A 22,714-nucleotide genomic window follows, 5' to 3' on the forward strand; every position below is an offset into this window, starting at 1 on the left:
ATACAGCCTAGATCAGGGATCGGCAACCTTTGGCCCGCGGCCCGCCAGGGAAAGCTGCAATGGGGGCTGCGGGAAGGACAGCTTGCACATCCCTCAGCCTGAACCTGCAGACGCTGCAGGTAAACAAACTGGCCCAGCCCACCAGCCGCTTTCTTTGGCGGGCCGCGGGCCAAAGGTTGCCAATCCCTGGCCTAGATGAACCTACTATAAAGTGCACAACTGACTGTAAAAGTGTACTCAGAGTAGTTAGCAATGGCTCAAAATCAAGCTGGAAGGGCATATCAAGTCCCAAAGGGTTCCGTCCTGGATCTGGCTCTATTCAATACTTTCATAAATGATTTGGATAATGACAGAGAGTACGTGTATGAAGTTCACAGACGATACCAAGCTGGGAGGGGTTACAAGCGCTTTGGAGGACAGAATTAGAATTCAAAATGATCTTGTCAAACTGCAGAAATGGTCTGAAACAAATAGGATGCAATTCAATAAGGACAAATGCAAAGTATTACACTTAGGATGGAATAACCAATTGCGCAAATACAATATGGGAAATCACTGCCTAGGAAAGACCACTGCAGAAAAGGATCTGCGGAGTAAACTGGATACAAACTAAGTAAATGTCAACAATGTAATACTGTAAGCAAACATTATTCTGGGATGTATTAGCAGGAGTGTTGTAAGCAAGACACGAGAAGTAATTCTTCCACTCTACTCAGTGCTGATAAGCAGGGATTATAGAAATCTTTTTGCCATGGAAAAATGCACAATTTGCATTTTTACAGTGAATCTTTCATTTTTATGTTTTCTAAAAATATAAAAAAAACCCATATATTAAGTAAGGGGAACCCCATTTACCCGATCTAACTGGGACCAGGGTCAAATCAGATAAGCAAAAATTCAGATAATCCGGAGACTGGGCAAAGAGCTTCAGCCCCAAACAGTGGGGCTCCTGCTGTCACCACCTGGAACTGAAGCTCTGTGCCCATTCTCTGGATTATCCAAATTTTTGCTTATCTGATATGGTGCCTGTCCCTATTAGATTGGATAAATGGGGTTTTGTTGTATATTGCGGGTAGGGAAACTAAAGTTCAGCATTTCATTTTAATTGTAGAAAAACACAGAATTTAACGTTTTTTAAAATGTTGGGCTTTTTAATCACAGAAAACTAGGATCCCTGCAGATAAGGCCTCAGTGTAGTACTGTGTCCATTTCTGAGCACCACACTTCAGGAAAGATATGGACAGGAGGGTAATCAATTGTTCTCCTTAACTATGGAGACAGGACAAGAAATAAGGGGCTTAAATTGCAACAAGGAAGATTTAGGTTAGATTTAAGAAAAACTTCCTAACTGGAAGGGTAAGCACTGGAACAAATTACCTAGGGAGGTTGTGGAATCTCCGTCACTGCAAGTTTTAAAGAATAAGTCAGACAAACACCTGTCAGGGATGGTTTAGATAATATCTAGTCCTGTCTCAGTAGGTCATTTAGTCCAATTCCCTGTACTGAGATCCCTTCCAATCCTAGATTTCTAGGATTCTAGAATACTGGGCTGACCCAGTAGCCATTGCGGGAGATATGGGTTCTGAGAGTGTACTTTCACTCTGCCAGTTGGTAGCGATGGGAAGGATGGTGAGGGAATGCCTTGCATTGCCACTGAGTGTTGAGTGACATCTTCTTGTTGATTCAGACATTGTACCCTGAATTCTCTTTATACAGAAGGAGGAGTCGGCTTAGAGTTGGCCCTTTGGGAAGGCAAAGGAAAGAATGAGGGATCAGAGAGAACTACCAAAAGTATCAAAAACAAAAACAGGATTGAATTTACTGTACATAATATTATTTCCATTCCATTTTAGGTGTGCAATATGGTCTGGAGGAATAGGCATAGGTGTCAGGAGTTCTGAACCTGCCATTGTTAATCACTTGCTGTTTGGCCTTGGACAAGTAGCTGGGCTTCTTAGTCTCAGTTTCCCCATATGTAAAATGGGGGTGACAACATTAACGGACCTATCTAACTAATTCAGCCTTCAGCCCTGTGAGGTAATGTCCGTACAATGCTCTGAATCTGTAACACATTATATATTACAAGTAACGAAAACATACAAACAATGAAGTAGAAAGGAGTTATCCAGACTGTAACGGGGTGGACACCCGCTCGGGCCCAGAGGGGTTTAAGATAGCCCTGGGAGAGGGCTGGGGCAGGGGAAGAGCTGGGCTGATTGGCAAAGCAGACCCCGCGGCCCTTATAAAAGCCAGGGAAGCCAGGAGCAGAAGAGATACTCCCTCTAGCTTCTGAGGGGGAGGGACCTGGCTGCAGGGACCTAAGCAGTGTACCTAGATTGGAGCAGGGCTGGGGAAGGACCTGAGGAGCTCCAGCCAGGAAAGCCCCAGGCTGCGGCTTAGCATTAGGCCCAACAAGTACTGGGGTTGCAGGTGACAGCTCTAGGTTAGACAGAGGTAGCAGGTCCAAACCCAACCTTGCCTGTGATGAGTGGCTCATACTGCAGTCTACCCCAGGGTGTGGGGGCTAGCTGGTGACTGGCAGGAGCCTACGACTGAGGTGAGATAGGGATAGTGGGTGGGGGGTTCCCCTGGGACGGGGAGACCCAGAACTGTGGGGTACCGCCAGGGGGCAGGACCCAGCGAAAGGGGCACTGGGGTCCTGGGAGGGACACGGGAGCCAGCAGCAAGGTGAGACACTGGCCTGAAGAGGGTGCTCCGGAGGCTGGAACGCTCATTTCCTGAGACGACCAGCAGGAGGTGCTGCCGGTGAGTCTGCGCCCCGTGACACAGACCCTTATACCTTATCATTAAAGCCTTTCCACTTCTGCACTGCATCTTCCAATATCTTCTCCTGCTCTTGGGCCACACTCCGGAGCCGTGCCCAGCGCTGCCAGACAGTTGTCATTGACCTGCTTATTGTTGCCTTACTGGCATCATTTCCGATTTTTTCCAGCTGAGAGGCCTTTTCCTCCAGAACTGTGATCTTCTCATGGAAGGCGTTTACCATAGACACCAGGGACTGAAAAAGCAAAACAAATGGCAGGATTTTCCTTTTTATAGCAATGCCTGAATTGCCACTCTTCTACCAGAGTAGAAGCTACCTCAACATTTCCCTTGTGAAGTTTATAACACAGCTATGGGCTGAAATGAGGCTTTAGCCTAAGAGCAATTTTTTTCAAATAGTTTTTTGCCATTATAATGTTTTACATACATAACAATTTTAAAGTGTATCCATTATCCATGAGTAGAATGTGAAAAGTTTTGCATACCAGCAGTAGCTTGAGTGGAAGCTATGTGTGCACACTAGTGAGTTTAAACACTAAGGCCCTGAATCCCCACTCGGTATGAACTTGGACATAATGGACGCTGGTAGCCAAAAGGAGCCACTTTCAGCTCCTCAATTCAGGGCCACCTGATCCCAGCGGAAGTCAGAGCAGCAGCAGGTAAACTCTAATTTCTGTCCCAATCCCCAATCTACCAGGACGGTGCATTCACTTGGCAAAGGAGGCAGATAAATCACCAGTACCAGCTCTATGTCAGTGGAAATTCTCTGCTGGGAATCTCCAGCTGGTCTCCAATGCTAGCTTTAATCTGGAGAATCTGGCCCTAGGTGTAGTTGTCTACAGTGAGTAAACATTTGAAACTCCATATGCACCTGCTTTCTTAAGCTATGTATGCACTACAAGCCAGGGATGTAATTTCTTTGCTCGTGTGTGTGTATTCACATTATGCTCGTATTAGTTTAATGAGAGGTAAATAGCAGCGTACCTGCAGTAGCACTGGTAGCTACCGCGGAGGCCTGGTTAAGTCAGGCCAAGCACAAACCCACCTGAAACCAGTGGATAAGTACTTGGCACAGCTCAGCCATGCCTCCTCTGCCACTATCCATGCTATCGCAGCTACATTGCTATTTATACTCACGCTGCCTTGATGAAAGCTACCGTGAGTAGGTGTACGTGAGCAGGGAAATCATGCCCCTAGCTCTGTGTGGACATAACCTCACTCTCAAGAACACAAGGTTTTAAAAAAAAGGGGTGTGTGGGACTGAATGCACCCCTGTATTTACACCTACAAACCACTGAAATAATCCCGGAACAAAATATGCCTTGTGAGGTATGATTTGATAACTAATAACTTGCTGGTCAAGAATATCATGGTGAAATGTGTGAGGCAATATTATATGTAAACTTATGAACATAGATGAAATTATGACAGAAATGTGTTTACCAGACAAAACTGGGGCAGGGGTAAACCTGTTACTAAAAGACAAAGTACAAACTAATGCCTCTAACCAAATGTCATCAAAGTTACAGGGCAATTGCCTGTCAAGTGGCCATTCTTTGGCAACGAAGAGGGGCAGGAACAGATGGGTCTGCATTTTAGTAGATAACCACATGGGACCTCTTTCACCACAAGACTCCATGTTTCCATCCCCACAGCGGGAAGGAAAATGCATTTCAAAGGGTGACTAGACTATAAAAGTGAGGGGCAAAAACAACCCATGTTATCTCTCCCTCTCTCTCACTTTCATCCAAGACGACAAAGGAACCAGCCTTTGGACTTTGGGAGGGGTTCTGACCAAAGAATTTGGTCAGCCCTGTTGCTGGGAATATACGGTAAGAATTTTACCTTGAACCAAGTATTGTTTAAGTTTTAATTACTAGAAAGCATTTTATCTTTATTTCTCTTGTAACCATTTCTGACTTTAATGCCTTATATTTGTACTCACTTAAAACCTCTCTCTTTGTAGTTTATTTAACTTGATTTCTTGCTTTTAATCAAAACTATTCCAGTGCTGTGTTTAAACTGAACTCTTTGGGTAATTCCAGTTAAAATAGCAAACTGTTTGCTTACTGACTCCTTACAGGGGCAACAAACCTCTAATATCTGAACTGCCCAGGAGTGTGCAGAACTCACGTGTTTGAGAAAATTCAGGACTGGGAGTGTGTTGGGGTCACCATGCAAGTGGTAACCAAGGCTGATAGAAGCTGGAGTATGACTGGACTGTTCCTGACTGGCTGAAGCTACATACAGACATTTAAGGTGTGACCTGCATGCTGTCTGTAAGGGGGGCCCAGGTTGGGAGCTACAACTGTAAAAAGCACTGTGAGGGAACCCAACGTTGCCGGGCAGGTGGTGACACAACACCTCACCAGTCTGGACTGCATCCCAGAATGTGACAGTAGAATGCGAGTGTTCAAGATATCCCTGAAATACCACGGTCTCAACTCAGAATTTTTAAGTTTTGTTTGTTTAAAATAGATCCATAAGAATATTTCAGTGCAGTTACTTTATATTTAAACAAACCTTTTCGGAGTCTACCATTGAAAACACTATATATAGGAAGGAGAAGTCATTCTTATAAGTTAACTGTTATTTCATTTAGGCTGTAAATAAAAGTCTACATTATAAACCTGACACTTCATCACCTCACATATCTATCTAGTGGAAAACAAACAACGATACAAGTCACTGATTGTCCTTGATATCCTGCATATGGCACAAGATTTAATTGATTCATATCGTTTTCAGTAACCTTACCTTATGTGCTAACAATTTCTCTTCTGCTTCATGACCAGAAGGAGCCTTGGCTACAGAGAATTCAGATAATTTCTTCTCAGCCTCGTTCATCAATTCAATAACCTGCTGCCTTGCTGTCTGGTACTCCTGCCACTGAGATGTATGCCTTGCAAAATGAAACACCAGCAAGAAAGATTTAATATAACACAAAATCATTTAGAATCAAACATTGTAACACCAGGGTCTAAACGTCACATATTTTGCTACTAGCAAATCTCTCCCATGGCTGGAGACAGGACGCTAGATGGGGAGGGCTCTGAATTACTACTGAGAATTCTTTCCTGGATATCTGGCTGGTGGGTCTTGCCCACACACTCAGGGTCTAACTGATCACCATATCTGGGGTTAGGAAGGAATTTCCTCCCAGATCAGATTGACAGAAACCCTGGGTTTTTGTTGGGTTTTTTTGCCTTCCTCTGCAGCATGGGACACAGGTCACTTGCAGGTTTAAACTAGTGTAAATGGTGAATTCTGTGTAACTTGAAGTCTTTAAACCATGATTTGAGGACTTCAGTAACTCAGCCAGAGGTTATGAGTCTTTTTCAAGAGTGGGTGGATGACATTCAACTGCAATGTGCAGGAGGTCAGACTAGATGATCATGATGGACCTTTCTCGCCTTAAAGTCTATGAGTCTAATACCTTTCATGAGAGAAACTCAACGTTTCTTACAATCATAAATCTCACAAAATCATGAAGCCCTGTAAATAACATTTTGGATACCACTATACTCATCTAAAAATAAGTAAACTGAAACAGAGAACTTCCTAATGGAAAGTCAGCAGCACAGGAGGAAACAGAATCCAGGAGTTCTGAATCATAAGCTACTGCTCTATTCCATAGAATACACTCTTAAACAAACTTCAGTGAAGTTTCTGAAGTGTCCCCCTTTCTCTCATCAACAAAACGCGTTAAATTTAAAAGTGAATAAAAAAGTACTTCTGCAGTTGATCCTGCTGGGTTTCAGATTCTTGCTTGGTTCCTTTGCCCTTTTCTTCTAAAACAGCTACATTCTGTAACAGCTCTTCTCTTGCTGTGGCCTGGATAAACGGTTCCATCTCAGACACCAGGGCTTGTAGCTCCTCCAGATGACCAAGGAATTGATTTTCTGTGCTGAAAAATTCAGTGTGATTCCTCAGGTTCTCCTCAGAGCTCTCCACATCCAGACCATTCCTTGCCAAATGTAGCAATTGGTGGGCATCCTCAAGCCAGTCACCAGCTGTTTGTATCACTTGGTAGTACCTTTGGCATAGGCTATAGAGTTTCGTCAAAACAGCCTGAAACAACAGTGAAAATACTGCACACAGTTACAGAGCCAACTATCTACAACAGCAACAAAAAATCCCAACAAGGTGTGACAGCTTCACCCACTCCCCACCCCTTTCAACCTTCTCCTTCATTAGGGGGAACAGCAGCTGTGGACAGCTGTCGTAAATATAAAGGGGAGGGTAAACACCTTTAAATCCCTCCTGGCCAGAGGAAAAACCCTTTCACCTGTAAAGGGTTAAGAAGCTAAGACAACCTCGCTGGCACCTGATCAAAAGGACCAATGAAGAGACAAGATACTTTCAAAGCTGGAGGAGGGGGGAAACAAAGGGTTCTCTCTGTCTGTGTTTTTTTTTGCCCGGACCAGAGCAGGAATGCAGGTTAGAACTCCTGTAAAGGGCTAATAAGCAATCTAGTTAGAGATGCATTAGATTCTGTTTTGTTTAAATGGCTGATAAAATAAGTTGTGCTGAATGGAATGTATATTCCTGTTTTTCTGTCTTTTTGTACCTTAAGGTTTTGCCTAGAGGGATTCTCTATGTTTTGAATCTAATTACCCTGTAAGGTATTTACCATCCTGATTTTACAGAGGTGATTCTTTTACTTTTTCTTCAATTAAAATTCTTCTTTTAAGAACCTGATTGCTTTTTCATTGTTCTTAAGATCCAAAGGTTTGGATCTGTGCTCACCTCTGCAAATTGGTGAGGATTTTTATCAAGCCTTCCCCAGGGAAGGGGGTGTAGGGTTTGGAAGGATTTTGGGGGGAAAGACATTTCCAAGCAGGCTCTTTCCCTGTTATATATTTGTTCGACGCTTGGTGGTGGCAGCAATAAAGTCCAAGGGCAAAAGGTAAAATAGTTTGTACCTTGGGGAAGTTTTAACCTAAGCTGGTAAAAATAAGCTTAGGGGGTTTTTCAGGCAGGTCCCCACATCTGTACCCTAGAGTTCAGAGTGGGGAAGGAACCTTGACAACAGTATTTTTTCTTTGCCCACTACCGAGACTCAAGCTCTGGGGAGGCCACAAGGAGTACGTGTGAGTGTATGCTGAGGTGGGTCTTACTCCTTTTCTGTCCCTATACTGCGTCATAGGGCTGGGCTATGAACTGTGCCTAAAACCTCAGAAAAGACCATATGATTAGCAAAGCCAATCTGTTCATCATGATCACAGACAATAAGCCAAGGCAACCTTATAATGATGTTTGTTTTCAGCAAGAACCAAATAAAATAAATAAATAAAAAATACAGACTAAACGATACACTAACCTGCCTCATATGAATGGCTTCTTGAACTTCACCATCTAGTTCTGATAGCTCAGCAAGGCTGTTTTCCAAGTCAGTAGGTATCAGTTCTTTAGCCTTCATATACTTCTCCTTTTCTTTACGGTTCAGCGCATTCATTATTCTCAGGCTTGACTGCACTTCTTCCTGATGAATCTGAACCTTTCGGATCTCTTCCTGAATGTTTTGCAGTTTTGGGTCCAAGCTTAACGTTCCATTAAGTTCTGCTTTCACCCATCTCAGCCAGTCAAGTGAACGGCAGATTTCAGTCTGGAAGTCTATGCTTTGCACCAGCCTGTTTTCACACTCCATCACTGTGTCACCAATGGCAGCATGCAACAACTTCATTTTCTCTTGCCAAGACTGTACCTGATGATTTGCCATCTCATAGGTGGATGGGTCAAGCTGAGGACAAAGTGTTTCCACATGTTCAGTAACTCGCTTCAAAAGAATCCCGGTCTCTTGCAGGCTGCCAGCCAGAGAATGGTAGCTTTTCAGCTTCTCCTCTACTGGGAGTGTTTCTTCATTCACTTTCATCTGCTCTTTCTTCACTGCCTCTAATTGTGTCTCAAGCTGCATGCACATTTCCTCGTGTTCCTTGTAGGCCTCTATAGTGTCTTCCAAAAGATTAACTCTCTGTTCTATTTGCCTTTTCAGCTTGTGATACAGGGTGGTGAGTTTTAACATCTCTTCAGGTTTCCATGGTTGGCCAGTGCTTCGAAAAGCCTCTTTCTTCTGGTTCAATTCATCCATTGCTGCACCAAGGTTCACCACTTCACCTAAGAGAGCTTTGTAGTCCTGCTGGAGTGACACACCCTCTTTGGATAAAAGAGCTGCAGGAGCTTTGTTCATACTTAAAAACTGATCTTCCAGTTCAGTTAGAGCCTTAGTTGTCAACTCAATCAACGAAGCGTATTCTTTGCGAGCATGAATTGCTTCCTGAACCTTATAGAACTTATCTTTGGCTAAGGCAATGACAATATTAAATTGCTGTGGCAGGGCATTCAGTTTTTCGTCCAGGTAAGAATGATCCACTTCATTAAGCGATGGCAAGATCTCCTGACCATCTCTTTCCAGTGTAAGTAAAAGATTTTCATATTCAGGAGACTGCTCAAGAATCTGCTGATACTTTGCCAGCTGTGAGTATAATTCAGAGTTACTATTCATTAAATTGATTTCTGGAAATGTGACAATATCAGCTTGTTTTATCCAATGAGAAGCTTTATCCAAATCTTCCTTGAAATATTTTCTGGAAACCATATTTTTCTCCAGTTCTACCAGTCGCTGGCTACACTTTTGTAAAACAGTGTCATACACATTCTGTAATTCCTGGAGTTTGTTTAACACCTCACTCTTTTCTTGTTCTGTTGTTTCTTTCATTAAATCCCTTCCCTGAGCCCACAGCCCAGTTATTTCACTCTGATAGGCCTTCATGCTAGCTTGGGCACTCTTACAAGTCCTGATCTGTTTGCTCACATCTTCTGGCAACAGACAGATATGTTCATGGAACATTACCTTTTTCTCATGTTGCTGAATTTGGTTTGTAGCTTGAAAAGCTGCCATGAGGAACTGAGTCTTTTCAGATAATGCCTTATTCAGGTATTTTCTCCTCTGGCCAACCAGATCACTAAGACAATCCATGTGATTCTGTGCATCTGAAAGGGACTTCTGGAGGATCTGCCTTTCATTGAGGCCAAGGTTAGTCACCACCCTGTCAGCATCCTTTATGAGTGCTTTGAGAACAACCTGTTTGGCTTCCAGTTCACTGCAAACAGTGAGATGATCCATGAGAAGACTCTGAGCCAGGTCTGGAGGAGGGCTCTGTTTAAGAGCCTCAGAGATGCTAGGCTGCTGCTCTTCTGCCCACTCCATCAGTTCCTGAAACTTAGAATGCACCAAACTCAGCTCCTCTAAGGTTGTGATAGAAACCTGGATTTTTCTCTTGACTAGGTCCTCCAGCTGAGACCAGCGTTGTTCAAAATGACCAGTCTGCTCTTTCACTAATTCTTTGTCATCTAGATTCAGATGTTCCATCATTTTCTGTTTCTGGTTTTTCAGGTCTTCAAGGGCAAATCTCCTCTCCTGCAGAGCCAATGCTAGGTTTTTCAGAGCCTCAAGGTGTATAGTCGTACTCTCAGCATCTGATCTGTTGACAAAATGTGTGGTACAAAAATTAAATGCCAGCTGGTATCTGTAGTGGGGCGGTCACCCTGCTCTGGCTCAGAATGCATTAAAAGCCAGCCCCCTGAAAGCCAATAAGAAAAGGCTGGGAGGCAGCCAATCAGGGCCACGCTGGGCCCTATAAAAGGGCTGTGAGCCAGGAGCTGAGTCAGTCTCTCTCTAGCTTTGGAGAAAGATGCACCTAGCTGCCTGAAGGAGCAAAGGGTACTGTGGACAGAGCAGTGCGGGGGAAGGGGCAGGCTGAGCTGGGGAGCTCAGGCCTGGCGACCTCCCAGGCTGCGGCCTGACAGGAAGGCCTAGAGAGGTACTGGGCTGCAGGGAGGTAGCAGGTCCAAACCCCCCTTGCCAATGATGAGTGGCCATTATACTGTAGTCTGCCCCAGTGAACAGGGGCTAGCTGATGACTGGCAGTAGCCATTGAGGCGAGGTGGGCTTAGAGGGTTGGGGGTTCCCTTGGGAGGAGAGACCCAGAGAGCGGGGGTCCTGTTGGAGCAGAATCCAAGGGTAAGGGGGCACCAGGGTCCGGGAGGGAAACGGGGGCCTGAGCAGGTGAGCCACCGGCAAGCAGAGGGCACACTGAGCTGGAAGTGAGCTAATTCCCAGGGCAACCAGCAGGAGGTGCCGCATGGGTAAGTCTCGACTTGCTACATGATCTCAGGGTACGGTTTTCAAAGGAGCCAAAGACAGTTAGGTGCCCACATCATATTGAAGTTCACTGGGATCTGGGTGTCTAAATCCCTTAGCTCTTTTGAAGATAGCCAATTCAATCATTAACTACAAGTTTAATATTTCTACTATTCCTCTCCCTCCTCAACAAGGTGTCTGTCATTTGGTAAAACATTCAAATTAACAATGTAAGTACTGGCAGTTCACACATGTAACATATTGTATATGTAAATAACAAATCAAATATTGCACTAGAGAAAATATTACAACAACAAAATATATCTTTGTTTAGGACCCAATCCATTAAACTCAAAGGGAGTTTTACCAATTGACCTCAATAGGAGCAGAATTGGACTGTTACTCCTTTAAAATATAGTCTTAGGCAGTGCCTAAAATATTATCTCAATGATGAAGGAGAAATTAAGCTTTCAATAATTTAAAACTAACCATTATATAAAATACAATGGAATAGTTTAGACATGTGGTACTAATATCAAAGCATGCCTTTTGGAAGTGCATTCCTGATTAATTCGGTCATGTATTCATTTACAATTACAGAATTATGCCTGCATGACATTTTGAATAGTTAAACTATAACCTTGCAAGATCTGACAACCCTGCAGTTCTCAATTATGCCATGAATATTAAAGGGCTTCTAAAGGGGAAAAGGTAGCACAGACATAGGTCCAAATCCTCAGTTGGAGTTAGTGCACACCCCTTGAAGACGAGCTGAGGACCTCGCCTATTTAAAAAATACAAGCATTGTGCACTTCGACCTCCTTCCACCTCAAAATAATGAATTCTGCTATCAGGAGTTTTTTATTAAGTAAGGTATAGAAAAAGGATTTTACTGGACATAGCCTCTTAAGACACTGTAAGAAGTAGGGTTGCCAGTTCTCTCGTTTTCGACTGAAAAGTCCGGCTGAAAGGAGACCTGTACAGTGTCCGGTCACATGTACTGACTGGACACTAAAATTCCAGTTACCACGGGGTGGGAGGGGGCAAGAGAGGAGGCGCTGGTTCATCAACCCATGCCAGCCCCTGCTCAGCTGGGGCCGTCTCCTACCTGCATCTCACGGGCAGGCAGGCTCCTGTCCTAGCCTTGGAGCAGAGGGAGCCCAGCTGGTGGGAGGGGAGGGAGGTGTACAGGATCGAGCGAGGAGAAATGGGGAGAGCAGTGAGTAATAGGGGCAGGGCCTCAGAGGAAGAGGTGGGGAGGGGAGAGGTTCTGGCTCTCCTGCTGTAGTGTCTGGTTTTCAGAAATCAGAAAGTTGGCAACCCTAGTAAGGTGGTTTCTTAACAAGTGTGGGATGTATCAGGTTTGTATGAGTCAGGCCTCTCTACCTGGCCAGGTTGTCCCATTCCTTTGTAAACTTTTGCAAGAAGATTTCTACTACATTCATGCGATCATGGTAATCCCTTGTCCTCTGAAGATCCTCCTCTCGCTGTATGAGCAAATTGTTTGCCTGAAGGCAGAGGTCCAGCCACTGGTTGCTGAAGTGACCTATTTCCTTATGCTCAGGAGACTCCTGTCCTTGTGTTAGTTTATTCACCTTTTCAGTCACAGCGGTAAGAGCTGCCTCTTTAGAATGCAGCTTCTGACTGAATTCCTGTTAGATCACAAAACAAAAATGAAATTGAGACGTTCCATTTCAAATATAATTTGAGGTTTGAATGAAAACTCTGAAAACATCCTGCTTACAGCTAGGCTGTGGTGCAGCTTTATGCAGCTGTGCAGATATACAAGGGGAATAAGATCCTTTCCCGACCCTGGCTTGCAGCTCCAAGTATAGGGTTGGGGAGGGGTATAAAAGCAATCTCCACAAAGCTGCAATTGGGAAGAGGCTAGTAGCAAATTACGTTCTTCATGGGAGCAAGGGTGGACGAGGGGAGGAATTGTGACTGGAGTTATAGTCCCTTCCCTGGACTTCTCCTGGGGACACAGCTAACCCTACCTCTCCCACAGAACAGCACAGTCTAGCTTTTATTAGAGTCAATTCTGCCAGTACTATATCTAGCTATATCGATCAATCTATATCTATCTCACACTTTTTTAGGGCTGTCGATAAATCACAGTTAACTCACACGATTCACTAAAAGAATAATAATCATGATTAAAAAATTAATTGCTATTAATCGCACAGTGAAACAATAGAATACCAATTTAAGTTTATTAAATTTGTTCTGGATGTTTTTCTACATTTTCAAATATACTGATTTCAATTACAACAGAATACGAAGTGTATAGCGCTCACTTTATATTTTTATTACAAATATTTGCACTGTAAAAATGATAAAGAAATCTTATTTTCAATTCACCTCACAGAAGTACTGTAGTGCAATCTCTTTATCATGAAAGTGCAACTTACAAATGTAAAATTTTTTTGTTACATAACTGTACTCAAAAACAAAACAGCATAAAACTTTAACACCTACAAGTCCACGCAGCCCTACTTCTTGTTCAGCCAATCACTAAGACAAACAAGTTTGTTTATATTTATGGGAGAGAATGCTGCCTGCTTCTTCTTTACAATGTCACCTGAAAGTGAGAACAGGTGTTTGCACGGCACTTTTGTAGCCAGCATTGGAAGGTATTTACGTGCCAGATATGCTAAACATTTGAATGCCCCTTCATGCTTCGGCCACCATTCCAGAGGACATGCTTCCATGCTAATAATGCTTATTAAAAAATAATGCATTAATTACAATTGTGACTGAACTCCTTGGGGGAGAATTGTATGTCTCCTGCTCTGTTTTACCCGCATCTGCCATACATTTCATGTTATAACAGTCTTGGATGATGACCCAGCACATGTTCATTTTAACAACACTTTTTCACTGCAAATTTGACAAAATGCAAAGAAGATACCAATGTGAGGTACTTCTATAGATAGATACAGCACTTGACCCAAGATTTAAGAATCTGAAGAGCCTTCCAAAATCTGAGAGGGATGAGGTATGGAGAATGCTTTCAAAAGTCTTAAAAGAGCAACCCTCCAATGAGGAAACTACAGAACCAGAACCACAAAAAAGAAAATCAACCTTCTGCTGGTGGCATCTAACTCAGATGATGAAAATGAACATGTGTTGGTCCACACTGCTTTGGATTGTTATCGAGCAGAACCATGTTATCAGCATGGATGCATGTCTCCTGGAATGGTGGTTGAAGCAATAAGGGATATATGAATCTTTAGCGCATTTGCCATGTAAATATCTTACGACGCTGGCTACAACAGTGCCATGCAAATGCCTGTTCTCACTTTCAGGTAACATTGTAAACAAGAAGCAGGCAGGATTATCTCTTATAAATGTAAACAAACTTGCCTGTCTGAGCGATTGGCTGAACAAGAAGACAGACTGATTGGACTTGTAAGCTCTAAAAAGTTTTACGTTTTATTTTTGAATGCAGGTTTGGTGTTTTTTACATAATTCTACATTTGTAAGTTTAACTATCAGGATAAAGAGACTGCACTACAGTACTTGTATTAGGTGAATTAAAAATACTATTTCTTTTGTTTTTTCAGTGCAAATATTTGTAATAAAAATAAATATAAAGTGAGCACTGTATACTTTGTATTGTGTTGTAATTGAAATCAATATATTCGAAAATGTAGAAAACATCCAAAAATATTTAAATAAATGGTATTATATATTATTGTGTACAATGACACCTGAAAGTGAGAACAGGCATTTGCACGGCATTGTTGTAGCCAGCGTTGCAAGATATTTATGTGCAGGATGTGGTAAAGATTCGGTAAAGATTCATATGTCCCTTCATGCTTCATCCCACTATTCCAGAATACATACTTAGATGCTGATGACAGATTCTGATCAATAACAATCCAAAGCAGTGTGGACTAATGCATGTTCATTTTCATCATCTAAGTCAGATGCCACCAGCAGAAGGTTGATTTTCTTTCTTCATGGTTCCGGGTTCTGTAGTTTCCGCATTGGAGTGTTTTCTCTTTTAAGACTTCTGGAAACATGTTCCACACCTCGTCCCTCTCAGATTTTGGAAGGCACTTCAGATTCTTAAATCATGGGTCAAGTGCCTTAGCTATCTTTAGAAATCTCACATTGGTATCCTCTTTACTTTTTGTCATATCTACAGTGAAAGTGTTCTTAAATCGAACAACATGTGCTGGGTTATCATCTGAGACTGCTATAACACGAAATATATGGCAGAATGCAGATAAAAGAGAGCAGGAGACATTCAATTTTTTTCCCCAAGGAGTTCAGTCACAAATGTAATTAATGCATTTTTTTAAAGAGGGTCATTGGCACGGAAGCATGTCATCTAGAATGGTGGCCAAAGAATAAAGGCGCAAAGGAATGTTTAGCGCATCTGGCATGTAAATACCCTTGTAATGCCAGCTACAACAGTGCCATGCAAACACCTGTTCTCACTTTCTGGCAACATTGTAAACAAGAAGCGGGCAGTATTATCTCCCGTAAATGTAAACAAACTTGTTTGTCTTAGTGATTGGCTGAACAAGAAGTAGGAATGAGTGGACTTGTAGGCTCTAAAGTTTTACATTATTTTTTGTTACGTAACTGCACTCAAAAAAATCTGCATTTGTAAGTTGCACTTCCACAATAGAGATTGCACTACAGTATTTGTATGAGGTGAATTGAAAACTAGTATTTTATCATTTTTACAGTGCAAATATTTGTAATAAAAATAAAGTGAACACTGTACACTTTGTATTCCGTGTTGTGAATTGAAAAAAATATTTGAAAATGTAAAAAAAAATCCAAAATATTTAATAAATTTCAATTGGTATTCTATTGTTTAACAGCGATTAAAACTGCGATTAATAGCAATTAATTTTTTATCGCAATTAATTATTTGAGTTAATCTCGTGAGTTAACTGCAATTAATCAACAGCCCTAGTCAAATTTTATCTGATAATAGTTTAGACTGCTTTAGAAATAGTTACGTTATTTAGTTTTTTTCATAGTATGTTACAGATTTTAACTTCAGACTAAATGCAATAGGCAATTAGCTTCCTGAAAGCAAAGGGAACCTAGCACAGTAAAGATTTGACTGTCTACTCTAAAACTGTAGGGGAAGTATTAAAGTATTTCCCTTTTTGCTTTAGCTTTCTGTAGTACCAACGTAAGCAAAAACAGTCCCCTCTCATCCTTCCTTGCATGGCTGTTACAGAATCAATGCACCCACGCAGGGGATCTAGCAAGTTCTATAATAAAATGAACTGTTGGATACATTTCCTCCTTTCTTCGTTTTCAGAACACAATGACTCCTTACCTTAACCTGCAAAACCATGTTCTGGGCAATGTTTAGTTCCAGTTCTGCCCACCTCCTCTTCATATTCTGTAGTTGGTGGTCTGCATCCTGGAAATATATCCAAAGCTCAGCCTTCATTTGTTTTATCTCTTCCCAACCCTGAGCCAGGTACTGTGAGTGCATTATCTGCTGCTCGATCTAAAAAGAAAAGAATAGCGATGGGGACGTTTTAATGTAAGTATTCATGCGCTGCGCGAAATGTACAGTAGAACTGCGCAAAGGACAGATTTGAGGAGTAGATTCTGGAGGGGACTAAGTGGAGCTTGCAGAAGGCATTACTGTCCAAAAAAAGCCTTAACCTTGGAAAGTCATAAAACAAGACTGTGTCAGAGGAAAGCCACAAGAAATTATTAGGAAAGCTAATTCACGATTGACTCATAATAAATTTAGTTGTAAGAGACTTAAAAAAGAAAGAATCTAACAATTATTTAGAGATAATTCAGGGCTCAACGATTTCTTTAAAAGCTCCAATCAACTATACAATTCAAGTCTCTTTACTCTCTTGCTTCCACTTCATGAATCATGCCAGATGGTGACATATATACATAAACATATACCCTCTCACCATGAAAACTTAATTCAATTTGTGTGTTTCATTCCAATTTGCCTAACACAGTTATTTTCCTTATGTGTCATTTAGGAGAATTCCCAGAATTCAGCAAGGAGAATGCTTACCAAATCTGAGTCCATCAGTCACATTAAACCCATATTAACAGAGTGTCACTTGCTTCAAATGCAACAGTGAGATGCCTTTAAGACTTAGGTTCTCAAGGCTTAAAATGTCTCGGTGCTATCCTACTTATGTTTTTTTCTCCTGCTGGTTATTTAACAAGCCATTCCTATTGCTAAGACTGGAAGCACCTTTTATCTATTCTGTATATATCTGCAGACTGTAGTTTATGGGTTGCTTGGATTTGGATTTTAACTTGCTTCTTTAATATGGAATTTGATTACTGTATGCATTAGACTGTTACACTCAATGGAGTGAATTTTAAATGTTATCAGAATGTGGCTTTTCCTGATAAAGCATATACTGCAGTGAGATGTTTTCATGGAAGAATGTAAATGATGTTTGTTCGTGGATAACTTAGGTGAATATATTTTAAGTTTAAAACTCTGATATAATATTTTTCTACACATGCACATGTAAAAGCACATTTTATTTAAAAATTAAAAGTACCATTGTAGAAGATTTTATGGTATACCAATTTTAGTGATAAACAGGAAAATCAGCCTTGTGTTTCATAAGTTTACATTTTCTTAAACACTAAGCACTAGAAAATAGCTAAAGTCATGTTTGTGCAACTGAAAACAGTAATACATTGGCCCAGGTTCTGCTTTTTCACACAGCCATAATATACACTATATACTGCTGCCTTGAAGCACTGTTCCTGAAAATCCCCACTCCAGCAACCTCACTCTAAGATGCTTGTTGCATAGCAGGATGACAACATGAAAGTATAATTTAAAAAAAAAGTAAAATTTCCTCAGTGAGAAAGTTAAGATGTAAGTACAGAAGATGTTTCTTTAAACCATTACCTAATATGAACCTTGTGTAAGAGGATAGATCAAGACAATTAAAACTCTAAGGAGGATTAGAGGTTGGCTGCTGTGGTTTCTCTCGTACCGTTTGCTTTGTTTGTTGAATGTCTGTTGCTGTATTCTTCACTCTGGTATCTGACAAATCGCACATAGAGCACAAGAGATCCAAGTATGTGTTTGCCTGTTCCTGCAGAGCTCGGAAATGTTTAACCTGAAGGAAGACAATCCTCATATATATTCTGGAACTCATCACATTGCATTAAAACTTTCATTTGTCATAATTTTCAGATGGATAGAAAATGTAAGAGACCAGCTTCAGAGAAGGCTATTTTATCTTAACCACAATTATCTGGACTATTTACCAATAAGCTTATGGGAAATATATTGCTCACAATGCTAAAGAATGACAACTATATCTTGTTTATTTTTTAGATCAAAGCTCTGAGGGACATGCTGTCCCCTGTATAGATTATTCCCTTACAAAGAACTGTTTAAACATGCAGAGTTTCATCTAGATCATTTCCTCGTGGAAAAGGAAACAGGATTTACACCACTGTTGAGCTGAGAGGGGTGGCTGTCTAGACCTATGAATTCTCCAAAATCTGAATAGATTCTGGGGGATTCAAGGTGATCTATGCAGAGGGCTGGTTTCTCCATATACGCTTCAGAGCCCTCCCAATCCTCCTTTGCCTCCATGGTAGCACAACTCTGACAGGTTAGGGACTCTCCCTCCAGCTACTGTCCATGGGATGCCCCTTGAAGGAGGCTCCCCATCGCATAGGAAAGGGTTACATTAATGTTGACAAGCACAGCACTAACTTACCTACTCAAATCATGAGTGGCTGGTAAGGAAACTGTATCCTATAGAAAAAAATGGTCTCCCATAACTGGCCCCACCACGGAGTGAAAACCAGTCCCTGAAGAACTCTTTCAAAGAGGCTCAAGGGAAGGGAAAAACAATGCTACAGGGGTGGTACTTTCTCCTTCCCTATCCTGCCCAGCCATAATCTGTGGCATGAGTCCCCTCCACTACTATATGTAGGTGATATGACCCTAAATTTCTGAATGTGCAGCTTCATATCAGTTCAATTTTAATCCAGGGCTCAAAATTTATGCAAAATAGTTAAGTATTAAAAATAATCAAGTAAAAATGAAACAACAACAATTTCAAATTACTTTCTAAGGTATCAGAGTCTTATGACAACACCTTAACTTCATGCTTCCTTTCTGTATGGGGAAAAAACCCAGAAGAGGTCAAAATCCACAAAAAGGGACACAGGACATGGAAAATTCCTTAAGGTAATTTTTGTATGACAGAGTGATTCTGCATCCATGCATCCAAAATCAGATCTCAGATAAGGACATTGTCAGATGGATTGGGACCTATGGGATATACAAGCTGTACAAGACCAGAGATACTTCATTTCAGGTTGACAGAGCACAGCACTAAAACTTACCTACTAACGTCATGTGTGGCTGGTAAGGAAACTGTATCCTACAGAAAAGCCATCTCCCATAACTGGCCCCACCATAGAGAATGGTTGGATGACTATGGAGGCCACCCCGCCACAACTCCAGTGTGATGGCTGCAAAGCATGTAGCTGTCTGGAGATGCAGAAATTCATACATGAGCTCTCCAGTTTCTGCGCTCCACTATCTACTTGTCTTGTCATTTATATCATCATCATCACCACTGCTACCAAGGTCTCCTAGTCCTGATGGTTGAGACAGTCAGTATTCCTATCCAAAAGCCAACATTATTTTCAGTGGTTCTAGGATCTGAGAGAACTCCCCTGTTCAGCTGTGGATAGACGAACTGATCACCTTTGAACTTAGCCTTCTGCGCTTCAAAATAAAATAAAAAAATCCTGGAAGCATCTGGGGACAGATCTTCTGTACCAACTTCCAAGTGCTGATGTGCCATGAAAAGGAGTGTCTGCCACCCGTCACTGTTTGGTTTCCATTGGAGTGTGTGGAAGGGATGCATTTTTTCAAGTCCCATACTTTAGTGTGAGGTTCTGGGGAGCCTACATATCTCCTTGCTTCCTGTCCCTGGCAGAACTCCACAAGAAAGCTGTCAGCCAGGGACAACCCAATAACCTCAGGCTGAAACCTTTTAAAAATTTCCCCATGACACCACTATGCGCCAATGACACCACTGTAATGGGGCTGGTACAAGAACATAAATAGACAAATGGATAGATGGGTGGCTAGGCAGACAGGGAAACTCAGTGTTAAGCTCTACAATGAAATCTCTGAGCATGTTTATTGAGTTGCTCAACTTTATGTTCAAATATCTTATTTTCACTTATGATGCTGGGCTAGCAAGAGTCACACAGTCCTAGGATGGAGTAGGTGCATGGTGCCTAAAACTGCATTATGCTGCCTCTAGTGCATGAACATTTAACCCTTGGAACTGGGAGTAGCCAGTGAGGCTCTGAAGTTTCCATGAGTGAAGAGCCACAGAGGCAGTTTTCTGCTAATATTAAGCACTTACTTGGATTCACACCAAAAAGGATAATTGAGTGTATAAACCCAGTTTGCTCAAAATGTTGCTCATGTGCACAACTTTTACCTGCTTAACTGCATCTGCCAGGCTGAAAGGTGGCCATATGCTTGGTTTTAACTCTGGTTGGACTGTAGAGAGCCAAGCCTGACACTGTTGTAGAGTATCCTGATGGTTAACATGCTTCTGGAGTTCATGTTCCAAACTCTGGTACACCTAGAATAAAAAGAACAGTAAGGTCATTGACACTTCTGACACTGATATAAAAAAAAGGAAGAGAATATGAAATGCAGGTCTCTCAAACTCCAACCAAGCTGTATTTTTCAGATATTAGGTAAAATTTTCAAGAGAGACTAAGGGCTTGTCTACACAGTGCCTGCACCATGGTGCACTAACTGGCCCATGGTGGAACTTGCTGGAAAGCACTAGAAGTTCCCTAGTGCACATTAAATTCTCTAATCTTATTCAAACTTCAGATGCTTTAAAAAACACGAAATCAGTCTAGTATAACATCCAGAATATCCTGTTTTTGTACTTCAGCTACATCACATTCTAGAAATATAATGTAATATACCTTAATTGAATAGGATGAGGCAATTTCACACACTTTTCAGGGAGTTTAGATTAATAACTCTGAATGGCGATGACTGTTGCTTATTTGGCATGTTAATATTTATTTTTCTTAATGGGAAAGCATATGCTACTGTCAATTTCTTTAATGATGCTTAATTAATTGTTGAAAATTTAAGCTCTGGACTTTTAATAGAGAAATTTTCAAATAAAGGCTTGGTTATGCCTTGTAGATACAAGTCCATCTATGTGGGGGGGCAGTGCAGAGGTTTGGGGGGCATTATGCTTTCTGGAGCAACCCACCATGCCATAGTTAGTTAAATCTACGTAGGGAGTGCATTGAACACTCCCTTTTATGGTTGGTCAGATCTGCTGGCTCATACAGAGAGGCAGAACCATGATTCTACTGCCAGTGGGGACTAGCAGCCCTACCACTGTGGAGTCTTGTGAGAGCAAACCCTGCAGTGGTGTCTCGCCCCGTGAAGTCAGGGGTGCAAGAGGGAGGAAAGCACCTGATGCTCTCACCGTGTCTTGGACACTTGAGGAGGAAACAGACACCGTGTAGCCCAGAGATTTTAGGAGGGAAAATAAACAGAGATGGAATGAAGTGATTATTAGGTTGTTTTTGTATCTTTATTCATTACTTTTCATTTTATGTCTTTTCTGCGCGCGTGCGCACACACACACACACACCCCCACCCCTCCCCCACCTTTTTAAAGAAAATGGCCCTTTCTGCTAACTGGATCAACAGGATGGCCGAGCTAAGACTCTTCTATTGTGCCAGGGAAGATAGAATTTCCTAGCACATCATCAGTTGCTAGTGACGGATGTTCCTAAACTGCTGACACTAAGTATGAAGTTCACCCCAACGAAGAGGACTCCACACAAGGTTGTCTTAATAGGGATGAATTTCACTCTAAAAAGAGTTGAAACAGACTTCACTACTGCCCCAATCCTGTGAAGAATTACCAACATATTTCACTTTACCCACTGTGAACAATTCCATTGAGTTCACTGGGACAACTCATACTGCATAAAGTGAAGCGAGTGGGCAAGTGTTTGCAGAATCTGGGCCTATATGACTCAATCTAAACCTAAGCTTGCTTAAAACAAATAAACTTCAATAGAATTTCAACCTCAGCTGATTTTTAACACCTTTTATTATATACTGCATGGAGCTATACACGTGGATTTTATTTATTTATTTAGCCAAACTTAACCTTTATGCTTTAATAATAAAATACAGTCAAACTCTTTTTCTAAAATTTGATGAAAAAACTTAGTCCCTTCCTGGATGGAGACCATGTTTCTCTGATTTTATATTAATAATACATTTGCATACCCCTGTAAATAGGGATTTTAAATCAATCTGGGCTTATGTGGAGTACAAATTATGACAAAAAATGGCCACTTTAATCAATTTATCTGTAGCATAAGGAATGATGGCACAGTTACCTTAGTAACATGTAGAGTCAGTTTTTAAACAATTTCATGAAACATCAAATTATTTCAGAAATTCTAATACATTATTCCCATCCTGCACAGAATTACTACAATACTGTACATAACCAGCATGTTGCTTATAGTTATATCCGATATACATTGTTGAAAAAAAAATAGACTTACTCTCTGAGCTGTGCTGCATATGGCTGAATAACTGTCTTTTGTCCCCTGCAGATGGGTTTGTGTGTTTTGCTTAAATTTTGCTTGAAGATGTTCTGCACATCGATTGATCAAATAGTCACCTTTATTTTTAAGGCTGTTCAAATGGTCTTCAAATCCTGCAATCTCTTCCATCATTGCCTAAAAAAAAAAAAG

General features: G+C 41.5%; 1 protein-coding gene across 1 annotated transcript in view; it reads right to left on the reverse strand.

Moving 5' to 3' along the window:
* Nucleotides 1–22,714, reverse strand: part of SYNE1 (spectrin repeat containing nuclear envelope protein 1) — a 493,953-nt gene that overhangs the window by 191,451 nt on the left and 279,788 nt on the right. Inside the window, exons 72-80 of the mRNA XM_074948627.1 lie at nt 22,523–22,699; nt 20,395–20,541; nt 17,905–18,030; nt 16,239–16,415; nt 12,314–12,579; nt 8,108–10,268; nt 6,518–6,855; nt 5,542–5,686; nt 2,801–3,019 (exon numbers count right to left, since the gene is read on the reverse strand). Coding sequence (XP_074804728.1) covers nt 2,801–3,019; nt 5,542–5,686; nt 6,518–6,855; nt 8,108–10,268; nt 12,314–12,579; nt 16,239–16,415; nt 17,905–18,030; nt 20,395–20,541; nt 22,523–22,699 — 3,756 coding nt within the window. The remainder of the gene's footprint in view (nt 1–2,800; nt 3,020–5,541; nt 5,687–6,517; nt 6,856–8,107; nt 10,269–12,313; nt 12,580–16,238; nt 16,416–17,904; nt 18,031–20,394; nt 20,542–22,522; nt 22,700–22,714) is intronic.

Source organism: Natator depressus, chromosome 3 (assembly GCF_965152275.1).
Source record: "Natator depressus isolate rNatDep1 chromosome 3, rNatDep2.hap1, whole genome shotgun sequence".
Lineage (NCBI taxonomy): Eukaryota > Metazoa > Chordata > Testudines > Cheloniidae > Natator > Natator depressus.